This window comes from Pristis pectinata, chromosome 11, assembly GCF_009764475.1.
Source record: "Pristis pectinata isolate sPriPec2 chromosome 11, sPriPec2.1.pri, whole genome shotgun sequence".
NCBI lineage: Eukaryota > Metazoa > Chordata > Chondrichthyes > Rhinopristiformes > Pristidae > Pristis > Pristis pectinata.
In genome coordinates, this window is record NC_067415.1 from 44,266,687 (window position 1) to 44,289,705 (window position 23,019).

General features: G+C 40.8%; 1 protein-coding gene across 2 annotated transcripts; it reads left to right on the forward strand.

Moving 5' to 3' along the window:
* The first annotated feature begins 1,786 nt into the window (after positions 1 to 1,786).
* LOC127575956 (serine protease 23-like) lies at positions 1,787 to 22,307 on the forward strand. 2 transcript variants are annotated; one of them, XM_052026232.1, is made up of 2 exons: positions 1,787 to 2,443; positions 19,681 to 22,307. In XM_052026232.1, exon 2 carries the CDS (start codon positions 19,697 to 19,699, stop codon positions 20,813 to 20,815), a length of 1,119 nt encoding a protein of 372 aa, XP_051882192.1. In that variant the 5' UTR covers positions 1,787 to 2,443; positions 19,681 to 19,696; the 3' UTR covers positions 20,816 to 22,307. The 2 variants fall into 2 exon arrangements, with proteins under 2 accessions (XP_051882192.1, XP_051882191.1); XM_052026231.1 differs by lacking the exon at positions 1,787 to 2,443 and adding an exon at positions 16,228 to 16,274.
* The last annotated feature ends 712 nt before the right edge of the window (positions 22,308 to 23,019 follow it).

Consider the following 23,019-nt stretch of genomic DNA (forward strand, 5'->3'; position numbering starts at 1 on the left):
CTTGCCAGTACAGGTGTTTGGCACAACTTGGGTTATCAAATGCCATTACTCACAAAATGTAGGCTATGAATCCAAACTTTGTGCCTCTACAGCCTATAGTTAGACATTTCCAGCTGGTGAGAAACAGACAGCAAAGATTTGTAAAGGATAAGCTATGCCTGATAATTCTTGAATCCCCAGGCTGTAATAATTTTCATCTGTTTCCATGTATCGGCTGATATGGCTTTCTTCTTGGATTTGTCACATTCACATCTATGTTAATCACCTTTCCAAAGGGCTATCCCCAAAGACATTTATATGTAACATATGTGGCTGGTGGCATTTCTGCCATTGAATGCAGCATTGATCTGTGGCTGAATGAAACTACGAAGTTCTTGGTTTCATGGAACTGAAAACAATTTCTTGATTTAAGTTTGAAATTTGCTGAGTGGCAGGAGGTAGTGCTGAAAAACATGGGCAAGTGAGCAAATTATTATGATGTGACTGGTGGTGTTCCACAAGGAAATACCCTGGGACTACAAATAGAAGGTTTAGGTGATGGAATAGAAAGCCAAATATCCAATTTTGGTGATGACCTAATGATAGGTGGCATTTTAGGTACTGTGGATAGCTGTATTAAATTATAAAGAGATATTTATAGACTGAGTGAATGAGAAAAATTGTGGCAAATTAATTTCAATATAAGCAAGTTGGACCATCCAATTTATGATAGAACCAGCTACTCTCTAAATCATGAATTGCTACAAGCAACGGCGCTTCAAAGAGACTTAGGGGTTCTTGTATGCAAATTATAACAATGTCATCGATAGGCATGGAAAATCATCAAAAAGTTTTAAATCTAAAGGATTGGAAATAAGGAGGAAGATGTTTTGTTACCACTGTGCAAAGCTCATACCAGACCACACCTGGAGCATTGTGAACAGTTCCAGGCATCACACCTTAGGATCGATATATTGGGGATTGGAGGGAGTGTAGCACAGATTTAACTTGCCAAAACTTGGACTGGAGGGATTAAACTGTGAAGGAAAAAAATACATAAACCAATGTTTCATTCCCTGGAATTTACAAATCTAAAGGGTAATTTGATTGAAGATATTTTGAGGAACTGAGGTAGTGAATAGAGAAACATTTTCCATTGGTTGGGAATCAATGTTTTGTTGACATGATCTAAAAATCAGCAACATTTCAGAAGTGAGGAAATATTTCTACATGCACAAGGTGATAGAAATTTACATCAATATGCCACAGATTTCAATTCTGAGACTGATAGACTTTTGAAAATCAAAAGTATTTGGAGATAGGATGAAGTGACATTGGTAGCCAAAGTTGTGAATGGTGCAGCAGGCTTCAGGGGCTAAATGGCCTTTCTAAATACAGAGACACTTGACGAGGTGCAACCAGAAATCCGGTCTGAATGATGGACAAACTAAATAGTCTTGGTTATTCCTGCATCCTATGGTGTTGATTGACTTCACTAAAACGTCTTTATTGTTAAATAATGAGCATAACACCAATCAAATAGAAAACACTGTCCTTTAACTTGACGGGCATTTAAAAAGGCAGTTTAATTAAATGTAGAATTAGAACCATACGATTTTATTAATCGCACATTAGTCAGATGCTACCTTGCAAAAGCAGCGTGGGCTTTGAGTGAACCCTGGTTATTTTTATCACAACCTGCTGCCGCGGTTCATTGTGCTTCGCTTTGACTCTCCATTTGTTGCTGTGCACATTTTAGATATGACGCAATACTGGAATATAAATAATAGCTAGTCACCTGGCAGGCGCGGACTGGTACATGGAGTATGCTTTTCGACAATTCTAAGGTGCTTCAGGCAGATGCCCTGCGTGCAATAATTGTTAAAAACGCATTGTAATATTTATCCTTCACCCAAGTCGTGGTGATCAAAGGGCTGGAAATCTATTGGTTAATGTGTCTGGAGAACCTAAATTGCATTGCCATCCAGATTACATGTGACGATCTTATCGAAGTTCTTCCTTTGGAGATTCTGCTTGCACACTGCTGGTGGTTGGTGAGTGAGGGGGGAGGGTGCCGAGTTGGCCTGATGCAGGCGTTGGGCGTCGCTTGAACCCACGTGATGACGAACACACAGCACAGCGAGAACCAGGAGAAAGTTCAGGAAAAAAGACTTTCCCAGGAACTTGCGCTGAAGGTTTAGTGAGGAGAGACATCAGCAGTTGTCCGGGGCAGTTCTCACAGCTTCATGAAAATAAACAACCCTGCAGGAAGCATTTCAACTCGTATACATAGGAAAAAATCCAACCGGAATCACCTCTTTGCCTATAAAGTGTTGAGCATCCTGGCAGTGCCTTTTATATCTGCAGGACCTGAGCACAGAATGAAAGGCTGTGCACCTGCAAGAGCATAAGAGACATCGCCGATAGAAAATCTACGTGAGAAAACCCTTGAAAATATAGGGAGGTAAGGATTTTTCACTGGTATTGTTGAATTCGGTTCTTTTGTGTGATAACGTTTGGCAGCAAGTGGGTGTTGTTGGATTTCTTTCTGAGTGGGAATGTCATGCAGTAAAGTTACTGGAGCAGCAACGGTTTAAACTCTTGTTTGATTAAACCGACGCATCTTGGTGAACTTGATCCTGTCAAGCACTCAGTTAACTGAAATTAGAAGCATAGGTTTCAACCAAATCAAAATAAATTTCAGATTTAAAATAAATTGAGCAGCACGTGGTCAGACTGACATTTGTTCCTTTCAGTAGTTTGACGAGTCTGTGGGTCTTCTACCTGAAACGTTAAGTCTGTTTTCTCTTTCCACAGATGCTGCCTGACCTGCCGAGTGGTTCTAGCATTTTTCTGTTTTTATTTCAGATTTCCAGTCTCTGCAGATTTATGCTTTTCAATTATTTGTGAATCTATGCCAGCCATTCGGATTTAAATAGTTTTGGTTAAAATTCTGAAGTGACAGCCAAAGCGATTGGGTTTCTACTAACGAGATCCAATACTAATTTAGTTATCTTCCTTTGGCGAAGCAAGGAGAAGAAAGGGCGAGATGCCCAGAAGTGTTGTTTTGTAATTGTTCGTAAATCTTTTATAATCTCTGTGACGATTAGCCTTTTCCCCTGAAAAATTGCCCGTGAATGGTTCGCCGAGCCATGTTTAACGTAGAGACAGCACATTGTGCGGTTTATCCATCCGCTGAACGCTGTCTCGACCTCTTCTTGCACTGGGTGCGGCACCATGTGACGTACGGTCAGGTTCGTGTTCATTTGAATCCAGGTAGAGATGCTTTTGCTTAAACCAGAGGGGACCTTACTCCGACGAAGGCTTGTATGTATGGTTATACCGGACTCGACCTACAACTGTAATCGGTTCAAACCATCCCCCATCCTTCTCCCCATTTAAACCTATTCGGCGCTCCCTCCCCCGGCTGAGAGGTTGGGGCTGTCTGACTCACCCCGCTGAAGCTCTCAACCCATTCCTCCCGAGGCGAGGGCGCGCCGTAGGGCGCAGGTTAAGTGCACGACCACTGGAAAATGATCAGGCTGTTCTCCGAATTTCTTTTTAATCTCCCGGTGATTATTGGACGTTTTATTTGGCTTTTTTTTAATGTCTGGATAATTGCTTAGTATTCCATTCGGGGTTTAAATGATCAAAATACAGACCATCAAAATATGCTGGGTCGAGCTGTTACTCAGACCTCTGGCTGATCCATTTTCAAATCCTGAGAGATCAACAGTGATTTGGAGTTTGGATTTGTTGTAGTTACGCGTACTTCCCAGAGTTGAAACATACCATCAACAGGATCTGAGTACAGCCAAGAGTGAATTAAGTTCCATTAGCCATAAACTGCTATCAATATTTCCATTGCATTAACACAAAAAGCCAGAAGGCTTGTTCTCATTAAATTAAAGAATTTTATAGAGATGTTCAAACTTGAGAATAGTTATGGAGAAAATTTTCACCAACCAGAGGATCAGTAACTGGATGGCACAGATGTCAAATAATCTGCAAAAAAAAATGCAGAGAATTCTCTTTGGTGTGATCTGGAATTGATTGGGTGAAATGATGGTGGAAATTGAAAGTAACCAATGAATCAAAAGGAAATTGGTTAGATGTTTTTCAAAGAAATACTTTCAAAGTTATGAGTGAGTGAGAAGAGTGGAATGCACCTTGAACAATTCCTCAATTTCAGAGATGCTTCCTTCTCTTCCAACTACTGACGTTCCTCTCACCCCATCAATTGAGTGTGATAAATTTCTCCAGCTGCACCATGGAGCCGAAGCCTGCAAGTTCACTTCACTCTTACTGACGGTTAACTCTGTCACTTCCACCCCAAGAGAAAAGCCCATTATCAACATCTTACTCCAAAGAATGACTTCTAGGCCTTGACCCCATCCTTTTCATTTCCATTGATACCAAACCCCTTTTCATTGCTAACCACACTTTGTGCATTCTTATCTTGCTCTTTCCAATGCCACACATTCAATTTCTCCCACTGCTCTTCTTCTGCCTGCTCTGAGGAGTGCAGTGCCACTGTACCAGACGAGTCCTGCTGTTGTTGCACACTCTGAGTGCAATTGGTTAAAATTCTATAGATACTTGTTTTTAAACCTGGTTGCAGGACCTCAGTTTGCTTGGGGGGGGGAGGAAATGGGGTCATGGGTGGTTAGGCAAGGTGTAATTGTTCATTGTTCATAGTTAATGATGGGGCAGAAATATTCTCTGAAGTGGGGGTGCAGCAAAAATTTTGGAACTTCTTCTCTTGACGAGAACACTTGTCCTCGTGAGATCCTAACTTTAATTTAGTATCAAAACACCTAACCATTGGCAGAGTGCAGGACCGCTGTAGTGTTCTCATCCCTGGATTTAGAAATAGTGGGACGAGGAGTCAGGGAAGTCCAGCTGCACTTTCCAACATCTGCAGCAGTCATAAACACACTACTGAAAAAAACAAAATTGCACTACACTGAATAGCGTGGGATTGTTAACCTTTTAAGATAATCCTCAAATATGTGGTTTGTCTTTTTCTTAGTAAACATATTCATTTGCCCTAAAGGATTTTAAAGAGGGCAAATTTGAAACAAAATTCCATAATTCTCCTGGTAGATCTTGGGCTTTCAAAATGTTTTAAATATTGGCTTACCAGTGTCAGTTTTGAAATTCTGCTTATATTTTCTGGGTCACCTCAGCCCACTAGTGAAGCAGCATGTGTTTCAATACCAGAAATGGTTCTTCCCCATATGTTATTTCCCTAACATTTCAGTGCGACACATGATCTACCATTCATTCCATCTTAGCTGGTTTATTCTGCAGAATCATTCATACATTTTACACATTACAGAACAACAAAGCAATCTCTCTGTGATGGTTTCATTCTGGGGAAAAATATGGGTGATTTTTGGGTAGTTTTTCAGTCTTGCGGCATTGATGTGTGAATGTGCCTGTTTTATGCTGGTTATATTTAGATAGCATTGTGCACCCAAAAATGGTCCATAGGGATCTTACCAGGATTAACTGTTAAGTACTAGTTCAATTTTCTTGTTTTTTTGGCAGATAAATCATCATTGGAGAATTGATCATGAGATTGCAGGTTTCTTTTTTGTAACTTTTAGTTCTTAATTAAAGCAGCGTTCATTTTGGCATGATGTTTGAAAGTGGTGGTGAGACACTGGTATAGGTCTAGTGTGCCCTTAAAGTTGCACTCTCAGTGCTTTTGGTTGTGGCTCAGCACTACAAACTCTAGTAGCACTCAAGGGCTTGGATACTGAAAACGCTATTACCCTTTCTGCTGTGCAGTGCTGAATCTTCTGGAGCCAAAGCCAAGTGCTTGGCGATATCAGGGAGGGATAGGAATAGCCCTGACCAGTGACTTAAGTTGGGAGCTTTGGTTGTTGTAGGAATTGATTTAGCTGTTGGAGGATCAGGGCCCAGCAATGGGAATCTTTGTTCATAGGAGGATTGGTATCCTGTCAGGAGAGGTGTGATAAAGGGGGTTTGGCTACCAGAACAGTTGGTGCCTATTGGGGGAGTGTGGGGGGAGGGAACTGGTGGAGGTGGCAAGTGGATGGAGATCTGGGCCTCTATCGGGGGGTTTAGGGGTTTGAATTCTGCAACTTGGGAAGGGAGTGGGGGAGTGCATGGCCGGGGGCAAATGGAGGGCTGAGACTGCTGCGATCAGGGTGTCAGTGAAGGAGAAAGGAAAACAGTAACTTAATGAATGGAGTCCCGATCTGGCTATTAAAAGCTTATTGTTTGGAAATGACCAACAACAGCTGCTGCCCAGAACAATGTCATGTCTGCAGTGTTTTAGAATCAATATTGAATAGTTTGGCTTCAGATAATTTATTTTCTCTGTCTGTATCTGAACTGGCCAGTTCTGCTGTTGGTCATCCATCTGTGAAATTAACTCAGATTTGTTCTCTTTGTTAGCACAGCCTGACCTGATGGGGAATTCCTACATTTATGCATTTTGCAGATTTTGGATTTCTTCGTTTTCTCACCCTCTCTCTAACTGCTGTCATTAATTTATCAGCTGAATGACTGCATTTACAGCTTATCTCCATTGCAACCCTGACCTCACCCTATCGGAGACGTTCCTTTCCTCTTATTCATCCCTCACCTGTTGTCTGCAGCTTATAACTAACATGTTTTCTTTCTATCCCAGTTCTGACAAGTCATTGACCTTAAAAGTTAACTTTATTTTTCTTTCCACAGGTGCTGCCTGACCTGATGAATGTTTCCAGCATTTTGTTTTATTTCAGACTTTGTTAAACAGGCTTGGTACTTCAAAACTCAGTGTCCATGAGGCATTGTGCACCATCAGCAGCAGCAGAAATGTACACTGCTGCAAGATGTAACCTCCTAGCTGACCATATCCCTCGCCCTATTGTTAACAATTAAGCCGGACAATCAACCTGGTTCAATGAGGAGTGCAGAAGGGCATGTCAGAAGCAGCACCAAGTATATCTAAAGTGTCATCCTGATGAAGTTGTAGCACAGGACTATGTGCATGTTAAGCAACATGCAATAAACAGAACTCAACTATCTCACAACAAATGGATTAGACGTAAACTCTGTAATCCTGCCACGACATAGCACCAGGGAGAGTGAGCAAAGGATAACAGCTGGAATTCAACTTGGACAAGTGTGAAGTGATGCATTTTGAGACGTTAAACCAGGGTAGGGTGAATGACAAGGTACTGGGGAGTGTTGTAGAACAGAGACATAGGGGCATAAGTCCATAGTTCCTTGAAAGTGGCAACACAGTGGACTAGGTGGCAAAGAAAGCTTATGGCAAGCTTGCCTTCATCGGATGGAGCATTGAGTACAAGCGTGGGGGCGCCATGTTACAGCTGTACAAGACATTGGAGCATTGTGTGTGGTTCTGTTTGCCATACGATAGAAAGGATGTGATTGAGCTAGAGAGGGTGCAGAAAAAAAAGTAATGTTCAAGGGACTAGAGGGCTTGATTTATAAGGAGAGACTGAATAGGCTGGGACATTTTTCCCTGGGGTGAAGGGGGCTGAGGGGAGACCTTATAAAGGTTTATAACATCATGAGGGGCGTCTATAAGGTGGATGGTTGCAGTTCTTTTCCCAACATTGAGGAGTATAAAATTAGAAGGCACAGGTTTAAGGTGCGAAGGGAAAACTTAAGGGGAACCTGAGGAGCAAGTTTCTCCATGCAGAGAATGGTGGGTATATGGAACCAGCTGCCAGAGGAAGTGGTACAGGCATGTGCAGTTAGTGTTTAAAAGACAATTGTGCAGGTTCATGCATAGGAAAAGTTTAGAGGAATATGGGCCAAATGCAGGCAAATGGGACTAGCTCTAGAAAGCACCTTAGTCGGCATGGACGAGTTGGGCCAAAGGACCTGTTTCTGAGCTGTAAAACCTTTTATGACTGTCTCATCATGAATAGTGATGAACAATTAAACAGCTGACAGAAAGATAAGATAAGATATCTTTTATTAGTCATCTGTACACAAAACACACAGTGAAATGCATCTTTGTGTAGAGTGTTCTGGGGGCAGCCCGCAAGTGTCGCCACGCTTCCGGCGCCAACATAGCATGCCCACAACTTCCTAACTCATACGTCTTTGGAATGTGGAAGGAAGCCGGAGCACCCGGAGGAAACCCACGCAGACACAGGGAGAACGTACAAACTCCTTATGGACAGCGGTGGGAATTGAACCCGGGTCGCTGGCGCTGTAATAGCATTACGCTAACTGCTACATTACCATGCCTGCCCAAGGAGGAGGAGGCTGCAAGAATACTCCCAATTTCAACAATTATGGCTGTAGCTGTATTTAGCCAGATGATCCATCTCAACTTCATCCTTGGCTCCCCATCATCACAGAAGCCAGTTTTGAGCCAATTTGATGCGCTCCACATGATAGCAAGAAATGGCCAAGAGGACTGGATACAGCAATCCCAACATCCCAACAGTAACATTGAAGACACCTCCAGCCAAGCTATTCCAGTACATTACAGCAATAGCATTTACCTGATGATGTGCAAAACTGCTCTAGAATGTCTGGTTCACAAAAAAACCAGAACTGTTCTAATCCAGCATTGGGACAGTGGGAAAGGAGCAGACTTCTGATTAACAGCCAGTATGTGCCAGATAACAGAGCTTTGACTGTAATGCACAAAAGATACCTTTAATTTTACAGTCAGCAAGACGAGTATTTCAACATCAGATATTTCAATGTGTTAGGACAAAGTTGCATTTAACAAAGTGAAATGAAGTTTCACAATGGGTGTTGGAATGCTTTCACAATGATATTGTAATTCCATTGTTCAATCCTGATTGTTTTTTAAAAACAAGTCTCTGACCTTATCAGGAGAGGAAGCTGTGCCCCTCATTATGCCTACTGCTAAACACTGTCAGGGTGTTCAGCTGCAGTTCTTAGCAGATTGCAGCCAGAACCTTACCATTTGCTGAAGTATTCCCGTGCACCTCTCGGGTATGGAGGGTCTATTCATTAACGTCAAGTTAACATGGGCAGGTAGGGGCTGCATGCTGAGAGTCCAGACAGTTGGCTGTGTCCAGCATGATTTGCCCCAATGATGGTTGAAGCGTGGAAAAAGACTGCTCAGTCTTTAATATATTGAATTTTATGGATGCAGGAAGACTGGTGGCCTTTGTTAGAGGAATGATATTGTGATGGAGAAATAATTAGGGACACGAGGGTTTAACTTTGGGATCTGTATATACCTTTGTGGTTTTTTTGAGATTTCACAGGCACTTCTCGTCTTATCCCATGGTGTGGTTGCTGTTACAGTTGAGTGGTTAAGTGTGTGAATTGCTATAAGCTATTTGAAGAATCAACAATTCCAGCCCATTTTGCATTTCGTACCTTGGAATAGCAGGAATGGGGCAAAGAGAGAGGCACTAGACTGGTGAGGTAGCCAGCAGACCTGAAGGATGCAAAGAAAAGGAGAGCTGAAAGATTTATAAGCGAGTGGAAAGGTGTAAGTATGAAGTCAGGAAGGAGGAACTGGAAATACGTGTGTCAAAATGATCTGAGCAAGCAGTAAGGATATACAGGGGAGTAAATCAAGGTTGGAAGAAAGGAAAAGCCACTATGTGAGCAGGGGATAGAAGACCACCAACCAGCAACACATACCAGCACTGCATGGTGAGGAGGACTGAGGAGAGGGAGGAAGTGTTAGTGTGAAGTGGAGGATGAAACGCAATTGGATTAATGATGCGCATGATGGGGCCAGCTGCTTTTTTCATCTGTAATAGAATATAATGTTCAAACAGTTCAACTGCTGGGGCTATCACATTTATTAATTTCTCAAAAGGGAGACAATTCACAATTTGCATCAAATGCCTAATATACAAATGATTCAAGCTTGGAGTGTCTCAAACTCCAGCTTGTGCCATTCCTGTATTTTCAATGCAGTTACACACGGGCTTGTCTTCAGAGCTGTTTTTTGTTATGGAATCTGTTCTGCTAGTTTCTCTGTCTATGCTGATCATAGCTACTGCATTTCCAATATTGCTTCACCTCATTACATTGCTGACGTTGGTGGAAAATTAATTGTTTGTGACCAGTTGGAAATTCCTGTATGCTATTCAGTGTCCTAACCTTGAATGAGGAGGAACTATTGATGGATATTGCAGCCAGCACCAGCAGAAATGGGCCAGATTTTCTAAATGACTTACCGATGTTTTTTTTTTGTCAAAGGGTCAGTGGAGAATCATGCATTTGCTGAAAAACTGATCTTTTGATTTTGCCAGATATTGTAGCTGCAACATCAAAACTCAGTGCCCTGGTGGAATCTCCCAGCCTTTGTGTCAGCAGATGGTTCCAAATACTGGTGCATAACCACAATGATCCAGCCCATTACAGAAAAAGATACTGTGTGAACAATCTCTACCAATATATATAGTCTCTGTGCAATTTTATGGGGTATACCTGAGCAGAAGATTGACTTGTCCAGATGAAAGGTCTTGACCGAAATGTTGAATATCCATTTCCCTCCACAGATGGTCAGTTTTGAATGCAGCAATGCTCATTTGTCTAGGTCTAACACTCCATCATGGACAGAATGGGCATGCAAAAGGCACCTCCCAGCCACCACAGGTGCCAACAGGACAATGACAAAGGAGGAATACCAAGCTCAACACCCAAGACCTTTTCCACCCCACTGTCACAGGGAGCCAGGGACTTGTGAGCAGCAATATCCACTCAGGCTAAGCATCCATAAGGCAATTCTCTCTCTCGTATGAGACCCGCTGAGTTCAGCATTTTGTTTGTCGTTGCAGGAAATTGACCTTAGTAACTTGTTTCATTAAATTTCTTGATTATATATTTAGGATTTTAAAAGTGCAGGCAAATAAGCAGAACAGTGACATTTGTACAAAGGATGACCTAGAAATTTGAGGGTGCTTTTATTTTCTGGTATTTAAACACAGTTTCATGTCCCTGTTTTTTTTTTAAATTGTGAAATTTGACTGTTGGGCATTTGCAAATTAGGTTTACAACTTTGACTGCTTCAACCAGAACCAAAAGTGCCACTTAAAACTTGAAGACAAAAGAGATTCTAGAATCAAGAACAAAAACAAAACGCTGGAGGACCTTGGGTTCTTTTGCAGAGTGTCAATGCAAAATGTCGGCTTGCACCTTTTGCCTCCTCAGATGCTGCTTTTCACTTAACTTTGGTATTTTGGACTGCCTTTGTAACACCAACGTTTAGAAAAGCTCCACTCAACAATTTCTTGCAGCTGCTGGCACCTAGACACACAGCTGAGAGCTCGGGTAGCCCTTAATGATACACACTCCTCTGGATATTACTCTCTTTTTCACCAAGTGGCCCTGTGATTCCTGAGGACATGGAGTGTACACTTGGGTTTATTGGCAGAGGCCTTGAAAGGCTGGTGGATCACACTGCATTCAGGAGAGAAGACTCTATTTAAGGGGCCACAGCCAGGTGCTCCTGACAGGAAATTGTCAGGGAAGTCTCTGGACCACAGTATAGTGTTTGGACATCTGATATTTTTTTGGAAGCCCACATGGCAACCAATAGCATTAGCCAGTCAGCAGGCTGATAGTAAAGGTGGTGTTGTGGAGAAAGCTCCATGATTTCCATAAACACTGCAGCGATCAGAAACTGAAGTGGCAAATATCAGCAGATGTGGACTGGAGTGATACTGAGGTGAGGAAGTGTGAGCTTGATTTCCGCTGTGAGAAAAATCCAGGCCTATGTGTAAGCTTGTACTTGAGATCTCATATGAGAGAGAGAACTGCCTTATGGAGGCTTAGCCTGAATGGACATTGCTGCTCACAAGTCCCTGGCTCCCTGTGACACCGCAGTGGAAAGGGTGTTGAGCTTTGTATTCTTCCTGTGACGTTGGCACCTGTGGTGGCTGGGAGGTTATTTTTTTCCATGCCCATGCCATCCATGAAGTGGAGTGTTAGGTCTAGGCAAATGAGCATTGCTGCATTCAAAACTGACCAGCAATATGTCTGAATGCGCAGGGAAGGACCAGTCTTCAGGATGAGCAGTGTGCAGAGTAAGCTGTGGGCATATGGAATGGAATACAGCAGTCTGCCCTTGAATACAGGTTTTCGTGAGATTGGCTCTTTAACATTATTAATGAGCTTTTAGTGTTCATAAAAAGGTTATTCTTCTGAGTGAACATTGCCATTTTATAGACCATGTTGTTGAAAGCAATAATGATGAATTTTGAGTCACACTATTGTTTTTGTCATTTGGGCAGGATTGACACCAATAAAACTGCATTAGTGTTCAAAGTTGAACATGTGATGGTAGTGTCTGACTGTAAGGCACCAGGCAAAATGCACAAAATTGCTTAACAAGGTGCTTTTCAACTACACTGCTCTTTTTGTGATTTGCATTGATACCTCCAAATGACTTGCATTATAATAGTCTTAATTTGGGAAGATCAGAGAAGCAAAGGGGTAAAGGAAGAGGACTGAGGAGTATGAAATGGGTGGCTTGTTTTCAAAGGTGAGTGTCAGCAGTAGATGGAGAGTATCAGGAGTTCCGTCTTGCTTCTAAATACACAGGCACTGGAAGCATGCAAGCTACCTTGTGAAAGAGCAATTCTTAGTCTGATTAATGCTTGCATTTCTGTACTACTTTTAATTAATGGTGTGCCTTCTATGCAATCTGCTCATTCACTGTGCCTGGGTTTTGTATGGACCTACATAGGAATGAGCAGATCTGTTAAGTAAAAAAGTGGAAGAAAAAGCATATTATGTTTATTTCCAATACTGTCTATTAACAATCACTGGGGAAATAACTAGTATTTTTCTTGATGTCAGTTTGTTGCCAAACACAATTCTGAGTAAATACTGCAAACTATCATCTTGCAGCTTGGCGAATAGGTGCACAATCTTTAATAAAGTTTTACAGTAGCAATACATTTTAAAGTAATCATAATCTAGTGCCATACGGATGAACTAAAGATTAAACTCTGTAACATTCATCGGAATGCACTGGAAAAGTGTATTCCGTTTTTTATTTAATGTAGTGCTGAATTGCAGTTGAGTTAAGCAACCTGGCGTATTTTTAGTATCACTTAAAAGTGTGAATTATTCTTATGAAACTAAACTTGGTGTTAAAGTAAAATACATTTGTATTTGTATGTAAAATTCTGTAGTGATTAAGATGATGTCAGCAGTATGCATGAAGAGCAATAAAGTCTCGTGCATCTGCAGTGAAGCCAGCACCAGGCAGGATTTGTCAGAGGAGGATCTGTTGCATTCACTGGGGCTTGGCATAGAGGGCACCCTATTGGTGGTGAGAGTTGCTGCTGTACTGAAAAGATGGATGAATGATAAGTTGGATGATTATGGGAAAGAATTAGAATTTTGATGGGTTGCAGAAGTGTGATGATCTATTTTTATGTGGATAAATAAAAATTGCCATTTATTTTGCCTCATCATTTATATACATTCAATTGAACCAAAATACTATTGTAAAGGTTTGATATTATGGGATTTAGCAATGTAATATGGAGAAATGAGGTTAATTGCACTGGTAGAGAAAAGCAGATTTTTTTTTACATCCTAGTCTGTTGTTATTTATTGATATGTAGAAAGACTTGGGTATCCATGCATGTGAATCTTAAAGTTAACAAACAATAGGAAACAATTAGGAAAGCAAATGGTATATTCCTATTTGCTACATAAGTATTGAAATCCGAGAGTAAAGGGTTTCTTGGAAATTAACATTGAGCTTTTAATTTAAATTAAAATTAAAATTAAAATTGGTGAGACATTCTGGAGGATTGTGCACGGATTTGGTCTCCTTGTCCAAGAACACATACATGTATTGGTTTATTATTGTCATTTGTACCGAGGTACAGTGAAAAGCTTGTCTTACAAACAGATCGTACAGGTCAATTCATTACACAGTGCAGTTACATTGAGTTAGTACAGAGCGCATCGATGTAGTACAGGTAAAAACAATAGCAGTACAGAGTAAAGTGTCACGGCTCCAGAGAAACTGCAGTGCAATAAGGTGCAAGGTCACGACAAGGTAGATCATGAGGTCATAGTCCATCTCATTGTATAAGGAAACTGTTCAATAGTCTTGTCACAGTGGGGTAGAAGCTGTCCTTAAGTCTGGTGGTACGTGCCTTCAGGCTCCTGTATCTTCTACCCGTTGGAAGAAAAGAGAATGTCCTGGGTGGGTGGGGTCTTTGATTATGCTGGCTGCTTCACCAAGACAGCGAGAGGTAAAGACAGAGTCCAAGGAGGGGAGGCTGGTGTCCATAATACGCTGGGTTGTGTCCACAACTCTCTGCAGTTACTTGCAGTCCTGGGAAGAGCAGTTGCCGTACCAAGCTGTGATACATCCAGATAGGATGCTTTCTATGGTGCATCGGTAAAAGTTGGTGAGAGTCAAAGGGGACAAACCAAATTTCTTTAGCCTCCTGAGGAAGTAGAGGTGCTGGTGAGCTCTCTTGGCCGTGGCATCTACGTGATTCTTGAAGATAGTACATTACATAAAACTTGACTTTTCAATTCAACAGACAAAATTTTGCAAGCCAAATACCTTCCATCATTAGTTCAATTGCCCAGATCAATTAAGGTTACCTAACACAGCACTGGAGAGCTTTCTTGGCCGTGGCTTCTATGTGATTTGACCAGGACAGGCTGTTGGTGATGTTCACTCCCAGGAACTTGAAGCTCTCAACCCTCTCGACCTCAGCACCATTGATGTAGACAGGTGCATGTACACCACCCCCTTTCCTGAAGTCAATGACCAGCTCTTTAGTTTTGTTGACATTGAGGGAAAGGTTGTTGTCATGACACCATTCCACTAAGCTCTCTCTCCTTCCTGTACTCTGACTCATCGCTGTTTGAGATAGGGCCTACAACGGTGGGATCATCTGCAAACGTAGATGGAGTTAGAGCAGAATCTGGCCACACAGTCATGAGTGTATAGGGAGTAGAATAGAGGGCTGAGGACACAGCCTTGTGGGACACCAGTGTTGAGAATAATTGTGCCGGAGGTATTGCTGCTTATCCTCACTGATTGCGGTCTGTTTGTAAGCGGTCAAGGATCCAGTTACAGAGGGAGGTGTTGAATCCTAGGTCTCGGAATTTGGTGACAAGCTTACTTGGGATTATTGTATTGAAGGCAGAGCTGTAGTCAATAAACAATAGTCTAACATAGGTGTCTTTACTGTCCAGATGCTCCAGAGCTGAGTGTAGGGCCAGGGAGACGGCATCTGCTGTAGACCTGTTTCAGCGGTAGGTGAATTGCAATGGGTCCAGGTTGTCTGGTAAGCTGGAGTTGATGCGTGCCATGACCAACCTCTCAAAGCACTTGTGGTGGATGGTGGATGTCAGAGCCTCTGGTCGGTAGTCATTGAGGCATGTTACCTTGCTTTTCTTCGGTACCGGGATGATAGTGGTCTTCTTAAAACAGGAGGGAACCTGAGATTGAAGCAGTGAGAGGTTAAATATGTCCGCAAGTACTTCTGCCAGCTGATCAGCACAAGATCTGAGCACACGACCATGGACACCATCTGGGCCAGGTGCTTTCCTCGTGTTCACTCTCCGGAAGACTGATCTTATGTCCTCCACTGCGATCACGGGTTCAGCTGCATTGATGGCTGTCAGGGTGGATGGTGACAATCCACTTCCCTTCTGTTCACAACGCACACAGAATGCGTTAAGTTCATCCAGAAGGGATGCGCTGTTGTTAGCTATGCAGCCCGACTTTGTCTTGTAGCCTGTTATGGTATGTAAGCCCTGCCATAAATGACGTGTACTTCCCTTTGTACATGTTCACTAAACAAAGAAATATTGAATAAATCAGTCCTTGCCTCTTTAAAATTTTCCTCAAAGCCTACCTTGTAAAATTGTGTATAACTTGTGTTTAATCTTTTTTTCTTGTGAATACTGCTTATATGAATCTGTGCCTGTGATGCCACTACAAGTACATTTTTCACTGCACCTGTGCATACGTGTACTTGTGCATATGACAATAAACTTGACTTTTTTTGACTTTGACCTTTGACCAAGATAATGGATAGGGGCACAGTCTCAAAATGAGTCAGCCATTTGGAATGGATGATTTTTTTTCATTAAAAGGGTTATGAATCTTTTTGGTCATCAGATTCCGGAAGATCTTGGATGCTGAGGCATTGAGTACAGATGAGATGGAATGCTTCATAAATTGAGGGATTATGCGGATTTTTGCAGAAAAGTGAAATGGATGAAGATCAGCCATTCTCTTGCTGAAAGGTGGAATAAGTTTGATTGGCCAAATGGCCTACCCCCGTCTCTGTTCCTGTATTCATGTGAGACAGTTTGCTCTATCGTCAAATGTAACTGTGTGAAGTATAATGGTGGTAGGATGGGTTATGGCACAGGATTTTGGAAGAAACAACTATAAATTTAAATCTTCTGCCTACACATTTGCTGGATCTTTGTCCATAACAACAATTTAGAAACAGAGAATCCATGGAAACCTGCTGCATTCACAAACATTAAACCAGAGGTGGGCAGCAGTTGAGTCAGAGGAAATGTCAAGACATCCTAAGGAGGAGTGAAATCTGCAAAAGGGTGAACAATAGTAAATGAAATTCAGTGTAAACAAGGGCCCTTCCGCAAGTTGCAGTGGACTGTTTATATATATAAAAAAACAGCAGTTGTTTATTGTAGAGATTTTAAAATAAACTATGTAAATAACCAGTACAAACTTTACTTTTTGACAGATTTTGCATTAGGCAGTTATTCCTCAATGACATTGAACAAGGTGTAACACATAACTTCACTGCCCTATTTTAGTGGTTATGCTATTCTTTAGCTATGTACAGTATACTTGCAGCAGTATTAACCAATTACCAATGTTAAAAGTTTATATTTGAGTCAGAGCTTTATGGGATGCATGCAAATTTCTTCTGGGCTGTGATGTCTTCTGGGATCTATCTGGCACTGCAGTTAGATAATGAGAATATTTTAATCTTCAGTAGTGAAGGTGGCAGCATCTACCATGATCTACTCCAAAGCAGCTTGAGTGCTTTGGGGTCTACCATTCTGTGGGCATTGACATGGAAGGGGTGTATGCAGACTGTCCCACAGCTGGGGCAGGTGCTGCTTAACTGGTTGGGTGGGTCTAAAACCTGGACATGTGGTGATGAGAAAATGGTTGAATATCATAGGAAGCATTTTAACTTTACAATATAAAGAGATCTTTCAACAGTTGACATATTCAGAGGGTAGTTTGAGGACTTCCAGCTTTTGCAAAATTAGCTACAGGAAATGGGTTTATTCATGGAGACAGTGGAGCCATAATGCAGGAGATACATCCATTAACTCTTATGCCGAGTGCTGTTTCATTGGTGTGGAACATTTTGTTATCAAAACAAATGTCTTTTGGTTAAGTATATCTAAATAATTATTGTGGAGAAGGATGGGCATTTGGATGGTGGTAAGATAGAGACAGAGGCTGTCATTTAATGTTCAGTTTTGACCATTAAGTATAAATAGTCATGTAACTATTAAGTAGATGGCTCCCAAAGCTTTGTACTACCTGGGCAATCTTGGTATCCACCCTATCACAGACATTCCTTCGTAGACGTATAATGAAGAATGGAGCAGACTCTCCTGGCTGCTGTGCATACACCTTCTCGCCCATCTCCTGAAAGGACTCCATTCCATTCTCTTGGCCTTGAACAAGATAACAAGACTTTCCACACTAATGCCTCTGAATGACTTCCTCTTTCCTTTTAATTCTAGTGGAGTGTAGGTCGTGGTTGACAGATCTTTCAATTTCTTTCTTTCCTGATCTTTTGTCTACCCTTCCCCTCCAAGCCAGAGCAAAGATTGGATTTGCTTCAGGAACAGCACCTCATCCACCTGAGCATGTTGTAACTGTTAGGACACAATATTGAATTCAGCTGTTTCGGATAACCATCCTTTCCTGGGTATCAGAATTGTCCAGTTTTGTTTTGTTACAGGTGGATAGACTAGAGGGCACAATCTTAGACTTAGAGGGTACCAGTTTAAAACAGAAATGAGGAGAAATTTCTTTAGCCAGAGGGTAGTGAAATTATGGAATTCTTTGCCACATACAGCTGTGGAGGCCCAATCATTGGGGGCCTTTGAGATTGATAGGTATCTAATTAGTCAAGGTATCAAGGGATATGGGATAAGGCTGGAAATTGGGGCTAGATAGGAATAGTATTAGTTATCTCATGGAGCAGACTCGATGAGCTGAATGGCCTACTGCTCCTTTGTCGTGTGATTACTTACACAGCTCTTCTCGCTTGCTATCTGTGTATGTACACCCTGAGCACCCTGGGTATTTCTGCTGTTCTTTTTCAGAATTCCATCAGCTGCTCCGTTCGTCATCACACACTTCCAGAATGTTCTTTTTGTGTTTTCCCTTTATAAATGCCCTGATGCATCTATTGAAAAGGTAACACCAAAAGCACTGTGCCTCAACCCTATCACAGATGTTCCTTTGTTCTTTCTACCCTTCTTTTCTATTAGTTAAAACATTTTTTATGAATTTTACATTTTGATTAAATACCTTTTGACCTGAAATGTTAATTTTGTTTCTCCCAGCACAGTTGATGCCTGACCTGCTGAATATTTCCAGTACTTCCTGTCTTTATTTCAGATTTCTAACATTTGCAGTGTTTGCCTTTCAACAATTAAGTAGTATTTTTTCCAGTGCTGAGTGGCCATTAAGATCACACAAATAAATATTTTTACCCCATTTAGATTTTTAAGAATATTTTCAGTCACTTTTCATATAAAATAATTTGAACATTATAAAAATTGATGAAAGACACCAATTAGCTTTTATCAGATGGTGGAAATGTACTAAGTACTGACTGTTTTCAATATTGTGTGGCTGTTTTTTCATCTAGTTATTTGTAGAAACAGTATCCCTTTTGTTTACGTTTTATTGAAATATCAAATGTCTGAAACACCCACCTGCAATTTGGCTAATACTAAAAGCTCAAAATCTGTGGTTATTATAAAAATGGAAAACAAAGGCTACTCATTCATTTTGTGCAAGATGCAACCAAAGTCAGCAGTTTAATTTATTATTTTTCTGTGAATTGTTTTCCTTTCAATTTCTTGCTCCACATAAGGGAGACATTTTTATGTTGAAAAGCCTATTACCTTGGAAAAATATATTGCAAGGAACTTGCAGATGGCATTTTCATTCCCTTTTTTAATTTGCAGGAATCAAATGGGGTTAAATTAAGAGCAAAGACTTGCTGTTGGTTTTCTGCCATGCTGATTTAGTAGGGACTTGTGGGGATAGGCAGTTGGTGTTAGTTAAATAAAACCAGGTTATGGACCTGTTCCAGGTTTTCTGCTGCATGCCTTTGATTCTTAATATATATATATATATATAACCTTCATAAAACGTTTGCAATTAACAGCTGGATCTGCTGACTTTTTATGACCCAATATCCCAACAACTTGACATAAGAAGCTTTAAATATGAATCATTAAACATGATTATATAGATTTACTGGTTCCTTCCAGTTTTATTTTTCATAGTTGGGTAATAAGTTTGTGGATGGGGAGTTTCTCCATGAAAAAAAACTGATGTTACACTTGGAGTCAGTAAGTAGAATGCTGGGGCTAACTCAGTTACTGGTTTAATATTTCTTGGGTGTTCTTGTGTTGATCTGTGTGAGTATGAAGCATGTCACTAACAAAGGTCTGTTCTTTCAACAGCTGATCACGAATCAGCATGGTGCAGGTGCCAACTCTTGTCATTTTGCTTTGTTGCATTAAGCATGCGATAATGCTCAAGCCTGAATGGCAGAAAACACACGTACCTGCTGTTTATCCCAAGGCAACTGTTACACTGGAGAATGCACATTTTGACGGTAAAGCCAACCTGAAAGTAACCTCGCTGTGTGGATTAGACTGTCACAAAAGAGCACCCCTGCCAACCTATGAAAACCTGAGAGAATATTTGTCTTACGAAACTTTGTACCTAAATGGAAACAGAACTTTCACAGATGTGGATATCCGTGGTTTCATTGCTGCTGGTTTAGGAAATGAACAAAATCACAGAAATGGTGTAAGAACGAAAAGACAGATCTTTGGCTTGGATGCCAGATTCAGCATCTCAGCGAAAAACTTCCTGTTCAATTATCCTTTTTCAACTTCAGTGAAAATCTCCACAGGTTGCACTGGGACCTTAGTATCTGAGAAACATGTTCTAACTGCTGCCCATTGTATTCATGATGGCAAGAACTACGTGAAGGGTGCACAAAGGATGAAAGTTGGATTTTTTAAACCAAAACAGAGAGAGAAGGGAAGAACCATAAATCACATCAACTCACTTCTTCCAGAAAAACCTCGATTCCATTGGATAAGAGTGAAGCGGACATACATTCCAAAGGGATGGATCAAAGGTTTGGCAAATGATATTGGCATGGATTATGACTATGCAATTCTGGAATTGAAAAGACCTCACAAGAAACCCTTCATGAAAATAGGAGTCACTCCTCCTCGAGGGAAGTTGCCTGGTGGCCGGATTCACTTTTCTGGGTTTGATAATGACCGTCCTGGAGATCTCGTTTATCGTTTCTGTTTGGTCAAAGATGAAACCTATGACCTCCTATATCAGCACTGTGATGCTCAGCCAGGGGCCAGTGGTTCAGGTGTTTACATCAGAATGTGGAACAGGCAAATTCGGAAATGGGAGCGAAAAGTGATTGGAATATTTTCAGGTCACCAATGGGTGGATAAGAATGGTGTGCAACAAGATTACAATGTAGCTGTTCGGATCACTCCTCTGAAATACGCACAGATTTGTTTCTGGATTAAAGGAAATTATGTTGACTGTAGGGATGGATGAGATCCTAATTCTTGCTCTGCTTTTTAAACCATGTGCTTTGCAAACTAGTATACACTTGTACCACAAATATTCAATTCCAGAGCCTAATTCACTGTGGGCACGGTTCTTCTGAGAAAACCTAAAAGAACCAATTATTAAATTGGTGATCAATAAGAATAAGAGAAAAAGATGCATGAACAGCAGGGAATAGAGAGATGTAGACCATGTACAGGCAGATGGGATTTGTTTAGATTGGCAACATGGTTGGTGCAGACATGTAGGCTGTACTGTTCTATGTTCTATAATGTACTTGGCCTTCTCCTGAGTAGGGGAATCAGAGTTCAACCTGGGTACTGGAAGGAGGCTGCTCCCTAACCGATGCTGCAACCATGTGTCAGAGACGAGCAGCTGCATTGTAAATGCATTCTTTTTGGTTGCAGAGTGATCATAATCTGAAGTTATGTCTTGCATTATGAAAGCATGTCTGTAATCTGTCAGATTATCTGTTTTATATGAGAAGCATGTCAGTTTAAAGTTACTTGAAACTAGTCTCAATGCTACACAAGCAAGCATTGAAAGAAAATCAAAAAAACTGGAAATCTGAAATAAAAACAGAAAATGCTGGGAACACTCAGTGGGTCAGACATTATCTGTGGAAAGGGGAACAGTTAACATTTCAGGTCCAGGATCTTTCATCAGAAATGAATGTTTCCAGCAATTTAATTTTTTTTATTTCAGGCAAACATTGACTTGATTAAAACTGCTGATAATTGACCAACATGTCTCTAAGCTAAAAAGAACAGTGGAAAGGGTACCACTGATTATCAGTTATTCAATTTGTGATTTAATGAGTGGAGAGCAATTGTACCTTGAGCATCACAACCCCTTTTGGAAACCTTTGCTGTTAGCTATAGTACTATTAACGATAATAAACATACACGTGATCATTCACTTCTTTTAATTTGGACTTTGAGGCATAAAGTGAATGGCTATTCAAAATAAATTTGCAGTTAGTGATGACAAAATAACATGAAGTGATTTGCCATGAAATGGAGGCATGAGAGATTAATTGCATTTGAATCAGGCCTTAACATATATTAAAAATTGAATATACAAGTCAATGTCAAATTAAAACACTAGTTTCAATCCTTGCTATACCTTTTGCATAGCACTTACTGACCATTGGAAAAATGTCTGAAGCTTTAGTTTATTCAACAGAAGATTAAGAAATTTATAACCTTATTTTTTCAGTCCCGGGGGATGAACTCTGTTGGTGGGGAGATACCTGTTTTTGTTAAAGCTGGTGTGTATGTAAATTTACCAGAGTTAATTTCTTTGTTTTTTTTGACAAAGACATCTACGGTAAGCATTTATACCTTTATACAACTACCAAATGTATTACTGCTTGAGAATTGTTTGTAGTATCTGGCTAATGAGCCATGGGCTCTGAATGTAGACAGTTTCTAATGCAATGTATGTCAATATTTTAATCAATAAAAAGTGAATAGTCCAATTTTATTTGTATCTGTAGTAATTCTTTATAAGTGGACTTTTTATAATTTTTGGCATTGGCAGCCTTACCCACATTTGGAGAATGACAAAAGAAATTGGGCCTGATTGTGGTCAATCTTTGAGGTTACTCCACACTTCTCCCTTCCCAACCCCCCTTACCCACTCAACCAATTTCCTTGCATTTTCATTAGCTGTACTTGGTTCTGGAGCCCTGCTAGTACAATCTTCCTGGAGGTCAAGGCAGTCCCACAAGGTGGGGCAGTCCCTAAGAGGTGACTGAATGTCAAGTGGTGGATCCCAAGGCTATGTCCCTAGTGCCTTGGTGTTTTTATTTTGGCAGCTTGTGACTTAAAAAGAAAGACCTTTGAAACCCTTTTCAATGTCTCTGATGATTGTACGTTTTAAAGATGGTTCAAATAGTTAAGTAAATAAAATCAATAAATATTTAAAATACTTCCTTAAATACCTTTCTGCTAGAAATTAATTAAAAACAAAATAATAAAACACTACTCTGAGATTCTTTTTAAATAAAGGTCAGTGACTCCATTCCAATGAATAGAGTCATGCTACTTTTGCCAGCAATTCCTGACATAAGGAGATGCATCTGCTCTGTCCCTGGACTCTGTGCTGGGTTCAGTAGCAAAGAGGGATTAAGATGCATTGAACCCTGTATGGCAATCAGGAATGAGCTGAACTGTATACAGCAGTTAACT